This window comes from Budorcas taxicolor, chromosome 20 (genome assembly GCF_023091745.1).
Source record: "Budorcas taxicolor isolate Tak-1 chromosome 20, Takin1.1, whole genome shotgun sequence".
Classification (NCBI taxonomy): domain Eukaryota; kingdom Metazoa; phylum Chordata; class Mammalia; order Artiodactyla; family Bovidae; genus Budorcas; species Budorcas taxicolor.
The window spans coordinates 6,483,238-6,497,266 of record NC_068929.1 but is presented as its reverse complement, the minus strand read 5'-3'; the positions used below and the strand labels follow the sequence as shown (position 1 = coordinate 6,497,266).

The following is a 14,029-nucleotide window of genomic DNA, read 5'->3' as shown; positions in this document are numbered from 1 at the left end:
GACATACCTAAACAAACATACTGCTCATATGTACTTTAAATCAAACCTTTTTTTTTTTTTTTAGGAAATGACAATATAAGAATCCTCCAATTTTACTTCTACAAGTTTAGATATTAAAGTGACGACTTTTTCTTTTTTTTCAATTTTGCCTGGTCTCTATTTTAGATTCTACAAAGATGGAATCCAGAATCTCAAATTTCTGTGTAACCAAAGAGTCTGATTTTTTTAGCACACAATAGAACTTGATTCAAAAAAGACAATGAACAACTGGAGTGATGAACATAAAACCAAGTGAGCAGATCCCCCTGGTTTCTCATTTGGAGACACCTGATGGTGCTGCATGGCAAGCCTGACATGGAGTCATGCAGTGAAGAAAGAGTTGGAAAGAGGTTAAGAGAAGGGAAAGTACCAGGTGGTGTGGCAAACTGCTGGACTGAGTACCAGAAGAAGAGCTGGGGACTGAGTAGGAAAAAAGATCTTTAGAGGTTGGTAGGTTGTCTTGGCTATGGGCACGAACTTAAATTACCAGTTATGGGTTTTGGGCTCACCAGTGAAATGGCAGGAACTATAGACTATAAGTAGAAATTGACAAATAGGTTAAGCAATACAAATCCCAGATAGATGATGTTAAGAATTTCTTATGAGAGGTAAACTCAATCAAGAAAATAAATAAAGTAAATATGTACCACCCTGAGATAAATATCACAGGTACTTTTAAATGAAATAATGAATGAGTTTTACTTACTAACTGAGATAGGAGTGGTGGAAGTGAATGATACAAATTAAAGAAAAGATCCAATGTTTCTGGTTCCAGGAAAACTGAAAAAAAAAATCTAACACCATTATTTTTCTTTCAGTGATATTTAGCACAGTAAGACATTATCATACAAACCAAGACCTCTAAGACCTCAGCATGTGGCCAATCTTTGTTTCTAGTTAGGCTAATTCCTTTTAAATTCCTAGCTATTTCTCTTTGAAAGATGGAAATAATGCAAAGATAGAATTAGATCAGATGCTCCTTATTTCTATGTAGCATTTACAGTTCTCACTGAGAGAACCATCTATTTTCATTTATATTAAAATAACATAAACATTTAAAAATTCAAACAATATCAAAAAGTAAACAGTACTAAAAAGTATACAATAAAAAACAGCTGTCCCCTACTCCATTCTCCCTTTCAACTCTTAGCTGTATTTAAATACGTTTCCAAAGGTCATACTATATGTACTATGTGTTAATTTGACAGTTTTTAGGTATCAAATGAACTTGTTACAGTGTATGTCCAATCACTCACCCCTCTACTCCCACCACTCCTCCTACAAACCATCCTCTCTCAAAAATCCATCTACTATTATAACAATTTGAGATTAAATCAATTCTACATGTTTGTTATGACTACGTAAAGAATTCTAAAATGACTACGTAAAGAATTCTAACAGCTGAGCCAAGTAAACTATGATTATATCACATTTCTAACACTCCCTGGATTTAATCATACCATCTTTTTTGTACTTAGTTGTATAGATAGGTATCTGTCACTAATTCTTTCCAAGTGCTCTGACAGATGTGTAAAATGTTCTTCATGCTATTTTCCACATGGTCAATAACATTAAAACACTTCCATTTCCATTTTCCCACCCTTCCTCCCAGAGCCTTCTTCAACTTAGACTGACTGTTCCCAAATGTGTTACATAATTATCTTATGTCTGCCGACTGTTATCTTGTATTAAAGCTTTCCAAAACCCCATATCCTCTATTTTCTTGGCTTGTGTATCAAGTAGACTCCTAAGAGCAAGCACATAAGGGATAAATTTCAGAATAATTTACATGTCTGAAAATATTTTTATTCTCTTATACTTGATAATTTCAGTCTAGTTTGAAAATTATTTTCCCTCAGAAATCTGGGGATATTACTCCATTGCCCTCTAGCTTCCAGTGCTACTGTTGAGAAGTCTAATACTATTCTTGATTCCAGTCCTTTATAGGTGACTTTGTTTCTGGTAGATTTTAGGATCTTCTTTATCACTTTTATTCTGAAATGTCATGATTATGAAGTTTAGTATATTTTTTTTTCATTCATGATGGTGGGTACTTATTGGATCTTTCAATCTGAATATTTATGTGTCTCAGTGCTGAGAAATTTTGGTATTGTTTGCAAATTTCCTTCTGCTTTTTCCTGTCCTTTCCTGAACTCCTAATAGATGCCAAGCCTCCTAGTTTCATACTGTAATATTCTTATATTTTTTTCCTCCTATAAATCTCTTCCTGCTTTTTTTCATTCTGTTTTCTAGGATATTTCCTTAACTTTATCTTCCAACTCTTCTACTGAATGTTTTATTTTGGCAACTTTTACATTTGGAACAGTCTCTGAACTTCTGTTTTTGAAACAATATTCTATTCCATGTTTCAGGAATGCATTACCTTTTCTTAATCTCTCTGAGGATATTAATTAACCCTTTTGGAAATGTATTTCTACTCTTCACTTTGTTTCTATTAACTCTCCCCTTTAAAAATGTTTCTTGAGATAATCAGATTCATATGCAATTACAAGAAATAATACAAAGAGATCTTATGTTTTATTCACCCAGTTTCCCCAAATGGTAAGTTGCTATAAAACTAGAGCACAATATTACAATCAAGAAAGCACATTGATAAAATCCACCAGTCTTATTTGGCTTTCCCAATATTACACGTATTTGTGTGGGTGTTTGTGTGTGTTGGTGTGTGTGTATTTAGTCTGCGCCATTTTTACAACATATGTTGGTCCATGCATTTATCACCACTATCAAGATACTAAGTTCCTTTTAATTGTTTTAGTCTCTAATTTCCATATTAGAAGTTTTTACCAAATGTATGGTCCTTCTCTACTATATCTGATACCCTGGAATATGAAACCTCTCCAGTTTAATTTCTCAAGGAAAAAGGCTCTGGTCTTGGGAATTGAGAGGGAAGTGTACTTAGAGAAGGGAAAAGGGCAGTCACAGAGCAGCATAGATGGTAGAGAAGGTCCCAGGGGGTGTTTGTGCAGAACAGACTCTTCACCAAGCCCTATCAGCCCCATTGCCCACCTCTGACTTCAACAGGAAAACCCTACTGTCAACATCTTTCTGGGATGAGTAAGAGCATATGCATTTGCTCTTTTTTGGTATCCCTCTCTGTAAAAAAGTAAATTGCAATTCTGCTTTGCTAAGTTAGCTACTCTAATTCACTCTCTTCATAACTCTGGAAAGTATGATGATATCTCCTGCCAAGTGTTATACCCTCTCCTACTCTGTTTATCTGCAAATTTGAAAACAGAACTCTTCTTTTCCCTACCTAAACTTATTTTCCTCCAACAATAGAGCTGTGTTTTTTCCAAAATCAAAATATGAGGTTACTATGAATTAAACTGAGGAAAACAGATTTCAAACTGGTATCAGCAGCTACTTTGGGCTACAATCTTTTAACCTTTTTGATCGCCAAGGAAAAACAGATAATCGCACATAAGGCAACAATACTGCTTAATCCTATGTCTTTTATGCTGACCATTCCTTACACTAAGCTTTCTTCTTACTTGCTCTCCAAGTTGTTGGAATCTGTACTGTGCAAAGATCATCTGCAGATTCATCTGCTGAACTGCCAATGAAGTCGAAGTTAAGGCAGTTGAGAACCAGTTTCAAGACTTGCATTACTAGATTTTGTTGATCCTGATCCTGAAGGTTTAAAGGCTTGGCCAATATCTGAAAAAAATTCAAAGTCAAATAAAACATTATGAAATATATCAATTAATAATTTTTACTCAACCTAATTTAAATAACTTCAGTGCCAAATTAAAATTAGTTAAAAAAAAGGAAAGAAAAATGAAAAGAAATTGCAAAGCGATGTTGCGGTAATAGACTATTCTCAAACTTAATATTGTAAAATGGGGATAACAACCTTTCATATTTTAATGCAAAATGGAGGTCACCCTTTACAGTTGTGAGAAGCAACTTTAGGACAAATACTTTACACAGCACAAATGTATAAATGTACAGGATTCATTAGCTCAAAGGAGCAATTGGAACAAACTGAAAATACAATATTCTTCAAGAAAAAGTAGGGGGACTTCATGAATAAACGATACACTTCAGCTAACAAAGGTTCTCAGAGGCTGTCTGAATGTGGGGGGACAGTCGTAAGCTTCTGGAGAACAATCCCGACCCCTCTCAAAAGTCTCAATTAGTTTCTGCAATAATGTACAGTAAGAAAACAAAGAAACTACTATCCAAAGACAAGTTACCAAACTACCTTTGGATCCTACTTTATTATATCTCTCTTAAATAAAAGCGAATTTTTTGGAACTGTTTAGATTTGTGCATACCTACTGTTCTTCATGGGGTCGCAGAGTCAGACACAACTTAGCAACTGAACAACAACTGTACTTAAAAGTATCCACAATAACTCCTCAAAAGGCAGAATGGGGTACCGGGGAATTCATCTGAAATTCTTCTGAAACAGGATGCTCAATTATTAACTTACCTCTTTTAGAAGAGAGCATGCTAGCACTAAAATGTCTTTGAGAGAAGTATCACGAAATGAGGTAGCTATTTTCCTGTGCTTTGCTGAAGGTCTAGAATAATCAACCTAAAAAGTTCAAGATGAATGTATTTAACCAGACTTACCAAACAGCAAAGAAAAAATTCACTATGTAAGAAAAAGAATGAAATTAATGATCAAATAATCATAAAGTATAGGGCTAAAAGAGCTTTCAAAAATCTGCAAGGGTAAGTTATTTGTTCAAGGTTACTCAAAGAGCTTGAGTTAGGAGAAGGCAATGACAACCCACTCCAGTAGTCTGGTCTAGAAAATCCCATGGACGGAGGAGCCTGGTAGGCTGCAGTCCATGGGGTCGCGAAGAGTCAGACATGACTGAGCGACTTCACTTTCACTTTCACTCAAAGAGCTAATAATGGCAGAGCTGCAATTAGCACCCCATGTTTCTGGAGTGTTTTAATTCAGTGCTTTTTCTGCAAACTCTACAGATCCTAAAATCAAAAACAAGAATAAACCATATTTCAGAGGCATTATAAACACACATTATAAAATAATAGATACTATCAACTCCTGAGACATCCATATTTTGCACTGGGCAAGAAACAACCTCCCTGATCCTCAGACTTCATCTATAAAAAGAAAAATCTCTAACATAATCTTAAAATTCTTATTTTCTGTGAATCAGTAAACTGAATCAGCTGCAGAAAATTCTTGCATATGAAAGTGATATTTCTATATATACCAGATGCGTATGTCACGGATTCATATATTTTGATATTCTTTTAAAAAATCCCAAGGCAGAAATTATAAATAGTCAGAAATTTGATTTATTACATAAGCCACAGTATATTCCTTCTGAATATTTTACTAGTTAATAATAAGTAATTTTTAAGAATAAGTTTACCAAGAATAGCTGTTGAGCCTCTAATCTAAAATATAATATGGCAAAAATACCATTAATAGTGAGACACGACTGAGCGACTGAACTGAACTGAACTGAATATTTTCATTTATCACCAGGAAACAGCAAACAAAACTGAAGTCTGATACTCTAATGATTTGTTAATACCACAGGCAACAGTTGCTATAGCGTTCCTTTTGCTACCTGAAAAATGAAAATAAACCATTTTCCTTACTGACGTTTATATTTGAAAAAAGCAGTGGGATCAGAATTGATTATCTGATACTTCCTAAGCTCCATCACACTATTCTTAGATGCCACACTTACTCACAGGAACATGAAACATAACAGAAGTTCAAAGTGATTACAGAAAGCAGTTACTGGGATCTCTATCCACTATGCAATATTCAAATTAGCATTTGCAGCATTTCTCCCTTTTTTAAAATCAAACGTCCATCTGTCTTTTAATAGGTATGTTTCTTCAGTTTCCCTCAATATATAAAAACATTTCTCAATACAAATTAGTAATAACATATACCATTATTCGGAGAAGACAATGGCACCCCACTCCAGTACTCTTGCCTGGAAAATACCATAGACGGAGGAGCCTGGTAGGCTGCAGTCCATGGGGCTGCGAAGAGTCAGACACGACTGAGCAACTTCACTTTCACTTTTTACTTTCATGCACTGGAGAAGGCAATGGTACCCTACTCCGGTACTCTTGCCTGGAGAATCCCAGGGACGGGGGAGCCTGGTGGGCTGCCGTCTAGGGTTGCACAGAGTCGGACACAACTGAGTGACTTCACTTTTACTTTTCACTTTCATGCGTTGAAGAAGGCAATGGCACCCCACTCCAGTACTCTTGCCTGGAGAATCCCAGGGACGGGGGAGGCGGGTGGGCTGCTGTCTAGGATCGCACAGAGTCAGACATGACTGAAGCAACTTAGCAGCAGCAACAGCATACCATTATACAATCTCAACTTATGTACCCTTCACATATCATTTCACTAAATCCTCAAAACTAACCTATATTCACATATGAGAAAATTAAAGTTCACAGGCACACCATATCTGTAAATGGGCTTCTCGGTGGCCCAGTGGTCAAGAATCCACCTTGCAACTCAGGAGACGCAGGAGACCCAGGTTCAATCCCTGGGTTGGGAAGAGCCCCACTCCAGTATTCTTGCCTGGAGAATCCCACGGACAGAGGAGCCTGAAGGACCACAGTCAATAAGTCGCAAAGAGTCAGGCATCACTTGAAACGACTTAGCACAGCATGCACATCTATAATGCAGAGGGAAGAACCCTGGGTTTACTGAGCACCTGTACATATTAGGACTTGTGCTAGTAATTTACCTAACTAATCATAGTGAGACCTTCACAGAGTGTCATTCTCACTTTACAGATAGTGATACGTAAGTTTAAACACACTGAACAAAGTAGTAGGCAATAAAGCTAAACTACAAATCCAGGTCTTATTTCAGAGTTACCTTCTAGGCACATGACTTAGCAACTACAACAACTATAGCAACAACAACAAATACATTCTACTTGAGTTACTCATTTAGATGTCCAATGTTTTTGAGAAGAGGGATTATGTATCCATTTTCTACTGTAAAACTATGCCTTAAGAATACTGGAGTGGGTTGCCACGCCCTCCTCCAGGGGCTCTTCCCGACCCAGGGATCAAACCTGGGTCTCCTGCGTCTCCTGCATTGCAGGCAGATTCTTTACCACTGAGCCCCCGGGAAGCCCATTTAGAGATATGGTGTGCCTATAAACTTTAATTTTCTCATATGTGAATATAGGTTAGTTTTGAGAATTTAGTGAAATAAGCAGTCTCAGCTGTTACAAAAGCAAGACAACATATAATTCTAAATTTTTTGGAAGTCTCAAGTTTAGATCTTCTTCTTAAAAGACACATCCTGTTACTGATCCTGCATGAATTTACGTGGCTCACATTTGACAACTATAATATTTTATTTTCATTATGGATTGTAGATTTCCCTATTGCCTGGTTCAGAAGTACTTAAGAAATGATAGTTGAAATTGTTAATGCTCTAAAATTAGGCTGAGCAAAATGTCTCTGCAGAAGCCATGTATTTTTTATCATAAAGCCATAAAAGCTTCAGAACTTGAAGCTTTTTCTGAAAAGGTATGTACTTGGTTCTACACAAGATAAGCCTGGAACACCCTGCAACAGGAAGTAAGGAAATGTCCAAAGGATGGTGCTACTGCTGCTGCTGCTAAGTCGTTTCAGTCGTGTCCGACTCTGTGTGACCTCATAGACGGCAGCCCACCAGGCTCCCCCGTCCCTGGGATTCTCCAGCCAAGAACACTGGAGTGGGTTGCATTTCCTTCTCCAATGCATGAAAGTGAAAAGTGAAAGTGAAGTCGCTTAGTCATGTCCGACTCTTAGTGACCACATGGACTGCAGCCCACCAGGCTTCTCTGTCCATGGGATTTTCCAGACAAGAGTACTGGATTGGGGTGCCATTGCCTTCTCCTAAAGGATGGTGAGTAAATGTCAAATGAACAGAAATGTCAGTTTGAAAGGGTTTCTAATGGCCAAATTTGGGAAAATTTGAGCATCAAAATATAATGTTATTAACAAACTATAACATATTAAATAAAGTTGGAAACCAGGAATCTGTGCTGATAGAAACAACAAATGAAAAAATTAAAAATTTAATGAAGTATTAATAAGGTATTTTCACAGTTTAAAGTATCTCCCCACATAATATTTATTACTTACAAAGGAGAAAAGAATAAATTTACAATTGAAGAAGCCTGGTAGGGGCCACCTTGTCAAGTGACCAAATGTAAATCAGATCATGTGCTCCCTGAGAGGAAACAATGAGAAAACCACAGTATCAGCACATCAGCCTACCTACAGCATTCACAGGCAGCCCTCTCGGCCAGCTGGGTCAGGACCAGCCCCCAAAGCCAGCACCCCCGCAGCAATGCCAGCTCAGCCACAACGGGAGGGCACATGCAGCCCACAGAGGGGAGACAGAGCGCCCAGAGCAACTGACTCCAGTGACCAGGCAGGCTGAGCCAGCGGGCCCCACAAAGCACCTTTTATCTAAGACCACTGTCTCAAGACCAGCAGACGCAGCTGATACACCTACTACATAGAAACAAACACAGTTAAAGACAACATGAAGAGATGAGGGGTTACCTTCCAAATGAAAGAATCAGACAAAACCCCAGAAAAGGAACTAAGCAAAATGGAGATAAGCACTTACCAGATAAAGAGTTCAAAGTAACAGTCAAAAACATGCTCACCAAAATTGGGAGACAAATGGATGAACTCAGTGAGAACTTCAACAAAGAAATAGAAAATATAAAAAAAGAACCAATCAGAACTGAAGAATACCATATCTGAAAAGAAAAATACACTAGAGTGAATCAACAGCAGATGAGAGGAAGCAAAAGAATGGATGAGCAATCTGGAAGCCAGAGGAGTGGAAACAACCCAACTGGGACAGGTAAAAGAAAAAAGAATTTTTAAAAGATGAGATAGTTTAAGGGACTTCTAAGACAACCACAAGTGTATTAACATTTGCATTATTATAGGGGCCCCAGATGGAGAAGAGAGAAAGAAAAGAGCACATAACATACTTGAAGCCATAATTGCTAAAAACTTCCCTACCTTCAGTACCAAAAACAATCTGAATAAAAAATAGGCCTAGTACATGAAAAGATATTTTTCCAAGGAAGACATACAGATAGCCAACAGACATACAAGAAGATGTTCAGCATCACTAATCTTCAGGGAAATGCAAGTCAAAACCACAATGAGATATCACGTCACATTTCTCAGAATGGCTATTATTAAATAGACAACAGATAACAAGCCATTGGCAAGGACGTGAAAAAAGGGGAACCCTTGTGCTATTGGTGGGAATGTTAAGTAATACACCCACTATGGAAAACAATATGGAGGGTCCTCAAAAAATTAAAAATGGAACTACCATATGATCCAGCAATTCCACTTCTGGGTATTTATCCAAAGAAAACATGAGTTACAATAGCCAAGATATGGAAGTGTTTATCAATAGATCAATGAATGAAGAGTATGTGGCACATACTCTTGGAATTCCATACACAATGGAATATTACTCAGCCATTTAAAAAGAATGAAATCATGTTGTATGCAGTAACATGGGTAGACCTAGAGGGTATTATGCTGAGTGAAATAAGTCAGACAGAGAAAGACAAATATTGTATGATTTCACTTACATGTGGAATTTAGAAAGCAAAGCAGAAAGACTCATAGACACAGAGAACAAACTGGTGGTTGCCAGAGATGGGGTCTGGGAGTTGGATAAATAGGTAAAGAGGATTAAGAGGTACAAACTTCGAGTAATTAATAAGTCTCAGGGATATAATGTACAGCATGAGGAATAGTCAAAAATATTTTAATAGCTTTGTGTGGCAACCGATGCTTACTAGACTTAAGTGGTGATCATCAATTCATATATATACACACACACACACATCAAATCACTGTATTTTACACCTGAAACTAACATAATATTGTATGCCAGCTGTACTTCTTAAATATAAACACTACATTTTCCTCTATTATAACATTATTCCATATAAAACAACTCCTCCTTTTGTTCTGTTTGGAACCATGTTAAAAACAAAAGCAGGTGAGGATGTGCTCAACTGCTGAGTTCATAAAGGCACTGGTCGGGGGAAGTGTAACTTCTGCAAATTCTGCTTTTACAGGGTGAAAACTCAAGCTAGCAAGTGAATGCCAAGTAGCTTGTTTTTTGATGAGTCCTGCTGTGTATTCCGGAGAAGGCAACGGCACCCCACTCCAGTACTCTTGCCTGGAAAATCCCATGGACGGAGGAGCCTGGTAGGCTGCAGTCCATGGGGTCACGAAGAGTTGGACATGACTGAGCGACTTCACTTTCACTTTTCACTTTCATGATTGGAGAAGGAAATGGCAACCCACTCCAGTGTTCTTGCCTGGAGAATCCCAGGGACGGGGGAGCCTGGTGGGTGCCATCTATGGAGGCACACAGAGTTGGACACAACTGAAGTGCCTTAGCAGCAGCAGCTGTGTATCGATTATTGAGAAATCAATTCACCAAAAAGCTTGTCTTTTATTTGTAAGGGAATAAAGGCTTGTTTCACTTTTGCATACAATTTATTTGTATGATTAGTATATTACTATATACATGGAATATAAAAGAACAATTATTCAACTGCCATAGAGGACCATGTCTAATTTCCTGTTCTTTGTAGTACTTTACTTGTTGTTATTATTTTCAATAACAATAACAGTGTTCCAACACTTTGTTATCCCAACAATAAAATACACCCCCCCCAAAAAAAAGACTTGCTTATTCAGAGTTTTATACAATACAAAGTTTTACATCAAAGAAACAGCATTACTTAGCAAACTTCATGTCACCATTAGATGGAAAGGCTTACCACGTTCATTTCCTGAGTCAATTCTGAAAGGATTATTACTCCTATTATGCAGTGTTCCATAGCACCCTTTGGAAAAAATAACAAGTTTAGCCTAAATGGAGACACATGATTGGTTCTTAATGCATAAACCAGTTAATATTTACAAGTAATTAAATTATGAAACATCACATTTTCTTAAAATATTTATTAAAATATATAGAAAAATCAATATGAGGTCCACAAATAAAAATAATTTCATGTTCATTTTTTGAAGGATACAGGTAGATATATAACTGAGTGGGAAAAAACTTAGAATTGCATACACTCTATAAAATATCTTCAGCATGCATGACTTACAATAAACTAAACCTCAAAATATTAATACGAGAGTTTCATTTTCATAAGACTACAAATAAGGAACAAAAAACAATTTTTAGCTCTATAAATCTGCTTGAAGGTTACTGAGATAGATGCATTCAATAAATAATTAATAAATAGCTTAGAAATTAATTTAAATCCCTTGACCTAATATCAGGTAAGGTCACTTAGGCCCTTTTAATTTTGTTTAATAGTGTACATGTATTCATTTACCTATGGGTCTATAATGAAGGCATGTGAACTGTCCAGTGCACTGGGTAAATAAATACATGACTATCAATATAGTATGATGTTTTAATATAATCAGCTTCCAAGTTAATCTCAATAACTTCCTTCAAATCAAAATTCATATTTTATATGCATATTATTAACAAATTACCCAACTGCAAAATCATACTAGAGTATGAAGATAAAAATGTAACATCCAATTACTGTGTAATAATTTTAAAAAGCAATACAGATCCTTTTCAAGTCTTAATTTTATAGCTGGTCATTCCTTCTAACTATTACAGAATTTCACTAACACTGGGTAGGTGTAATTAAATTCAAATTATCTCAGAATAAAAAAATAAAGGAAACACCCTTAATTTTTGCATTAATTCTTCATGGCCCTTTAGGACAATCTGAACTCTATGAACTAAACTACAGATCTCATTACTGAAGCATCCATCTCCTGTGTAAACCAGGCCACTGCTCCTTACAGTGTCATTCCCTAACCAACTGTTGGCCCATGAATCTGCTGGTAGTCTGCAAACTAGAGAATGGCTTGATACTGGCTCGTGACAAAAGAGTTTGCACCAGAATATAAAACAGATAGTCACTAAGTACACTCTTTAGTTCAGCTGGCACTTTTTTCATATCAAGTCTCTCTCAATGAGGTAAGGACCATGTTGATTTACTGACATTTATTTTGACATAAACTCCTTATCTCGCTGTGGACCAGCAATCTGAATAGCACTGTCCTAGATAACAGTATTATCTCCTGGATATATATGTAGAAAGGAGGCACTTAAGTGTTAAAAGGATGGCAGCAAGAAGGTTACAATAACAGAGAAAAAAGACATACAAAATTTCAGGTCATTAAAAATTTCACAAACCTAAAATAATTTTTAGTACAAAATTCAAAGAAGCTGTTAATACCCAAAGGAACCATGGGGTATCATTTTGGAGTACTAAAACATTAAGTCAATTGTCTTTTTCATGACTCCAGGTTAAGTTAGGTCATAATACCCAGAAAGCAAGTGTTTTTTTGTGATACTGTAATAAACTTTGAAGATAAAACATTTTCTGCTTCTTCTGGCCTTCCAAAACTGATAAAAGCAGACTAAAGCCCAATTCAATAAGCTCAACTTACCAGCCACTGAAAAGGGAGCTTAAAAACTGCTAGCCAACAAGAATGATTTAATTTCATTCAGTTCATTCTCTATTTTAAAAGAAATGTAAAGTCTATTCTTCTTTACACTAATGACTGCTGAAGAACGGTGTACAATCTTAGTAAATGACAAGAGAGGGGTGCTACTGCATTAGTCAAAATTATATGTACAACTATAAAGTGAGAAACACATGTGTTACGGAATAAACTATTCCTCTGTCCTAGAGCAGATCTCCTCAGGGCTAAAAATACACTTACTCTGCTGATGTTTTAGATAATCAAATATTTGTTAACCAGGATTTCAACAATATGAATAAAAGAGAAGCAGTATAGTCTAGAGTTTCATATTCTGGGGTACCTAGCATTACAATGTATGATGGAACTACATCTTACATAGTGATTAAATTTGACAGTTACTGTATAAGCAATAACATCTCAGAAAGTCCGAAGTGCCTCTAATTGCCAATAAGCCAACACCGAACATCTCTCAATTAATCCAAACTGCCAGTTTTTCCTTGAGATTTGTAACAGACCACTTCTTTAGTAGCACCAGCTAAAGTACTTTTTCTTGTGATCAGGGATAAAATTTACATGAAAAAGTGTGTGTGTGTGCTAGGTTACCTCAGCCATGTCTGACTCTTTGCAACCTTACAGACTGCAGCACACCAGGTGCCTCTGTCCATGGGATTCTCCAGGCAAGAACACTGGAGTGGGTCACTATGCCCTTTTCCAGGCAATTTTACTGACCCAGGGATCAAACCCACGTCTCCTGAATTGGCAGGCAGAATCTTTACCACTAGTGCCACCTAGGAAACCCACACATTTAAAAGTACATTATCTTTAAATCACAACAAACACCGGGAAATTCTTAAAGAGATGGGAATACCAGACCACCTGACCTGCCTCTTGAGAAATCTGTATGGAGGTCAGGAAGCAACAGTTAGAACTGGACATGGAATAACACACTGGTTCCAAATAGGAAAAGGAGTACATCAAGGCCGTATATTGTCACCCTGCTTATTTAACTTATATGCAAAGTACATCATGAGAAACGCTGGACTGGAAGAAACACAAGCTGGAATCAAGATTGCCAGGAGAAATACCAATAACCTCAGATATGCAGATGACACCACCCTTATGGCAGAAAGTGAAGAGGAGCTAAAAAACCTCTTGATGAAAGTGAAAGTGGAGAGTGAAAAAGTTAGCTTAAAGCTCCACATTCAGAAAACGAAGAGCTCCGGTCCCATCACTTCATGGGAAATAGATGGGGAAACAGTGGAAATAGTGTCAGACTTTATTTTTCTGGGCTCCAAAATCACTGCAGATGGTGACTGCAGCCATGAAATTAAAAGACGCTGACTCCTTGGAAGAAAAGTTATGACCAACCTAGACAGTATATTCAAAAGCAGAGACATTACTTTGCAGACTAAGG

General features: G+C 36.9%; 1 protein-coding gene across 1 annotated transcript in view; it reads right to left on the bottom strand.

Moving 5' to 3' along the window:
* Positions 1-14,029, bottom strand: part of RANBP17 (RAN binding protein 17) — a 347,799-nt gene that overhangs the window by 309,062 nt on the left and 24,708 nt on the right. The window contains exons 5-8 of the mRNA XM_052659359.1: positions 10,869-10,934; positions 4,499-4,603; positions 3,555-3,720; positions 746-819 (exon numbers count right to left, since the gene is read on the bottom strand). Of these exons, the coding sequence (XP_052515319.1) occupies positions 746-819; positions 3,555-3,720; positions 4,499-4,603; positions 10,869-10,934 (411 nt within the window). The remainder of the gene's footprint in view (positions 1-745; positions 820-3,554; positions 3,721-4,498; positions 4,604-10,868; positions 10,935-14,029) is intronic.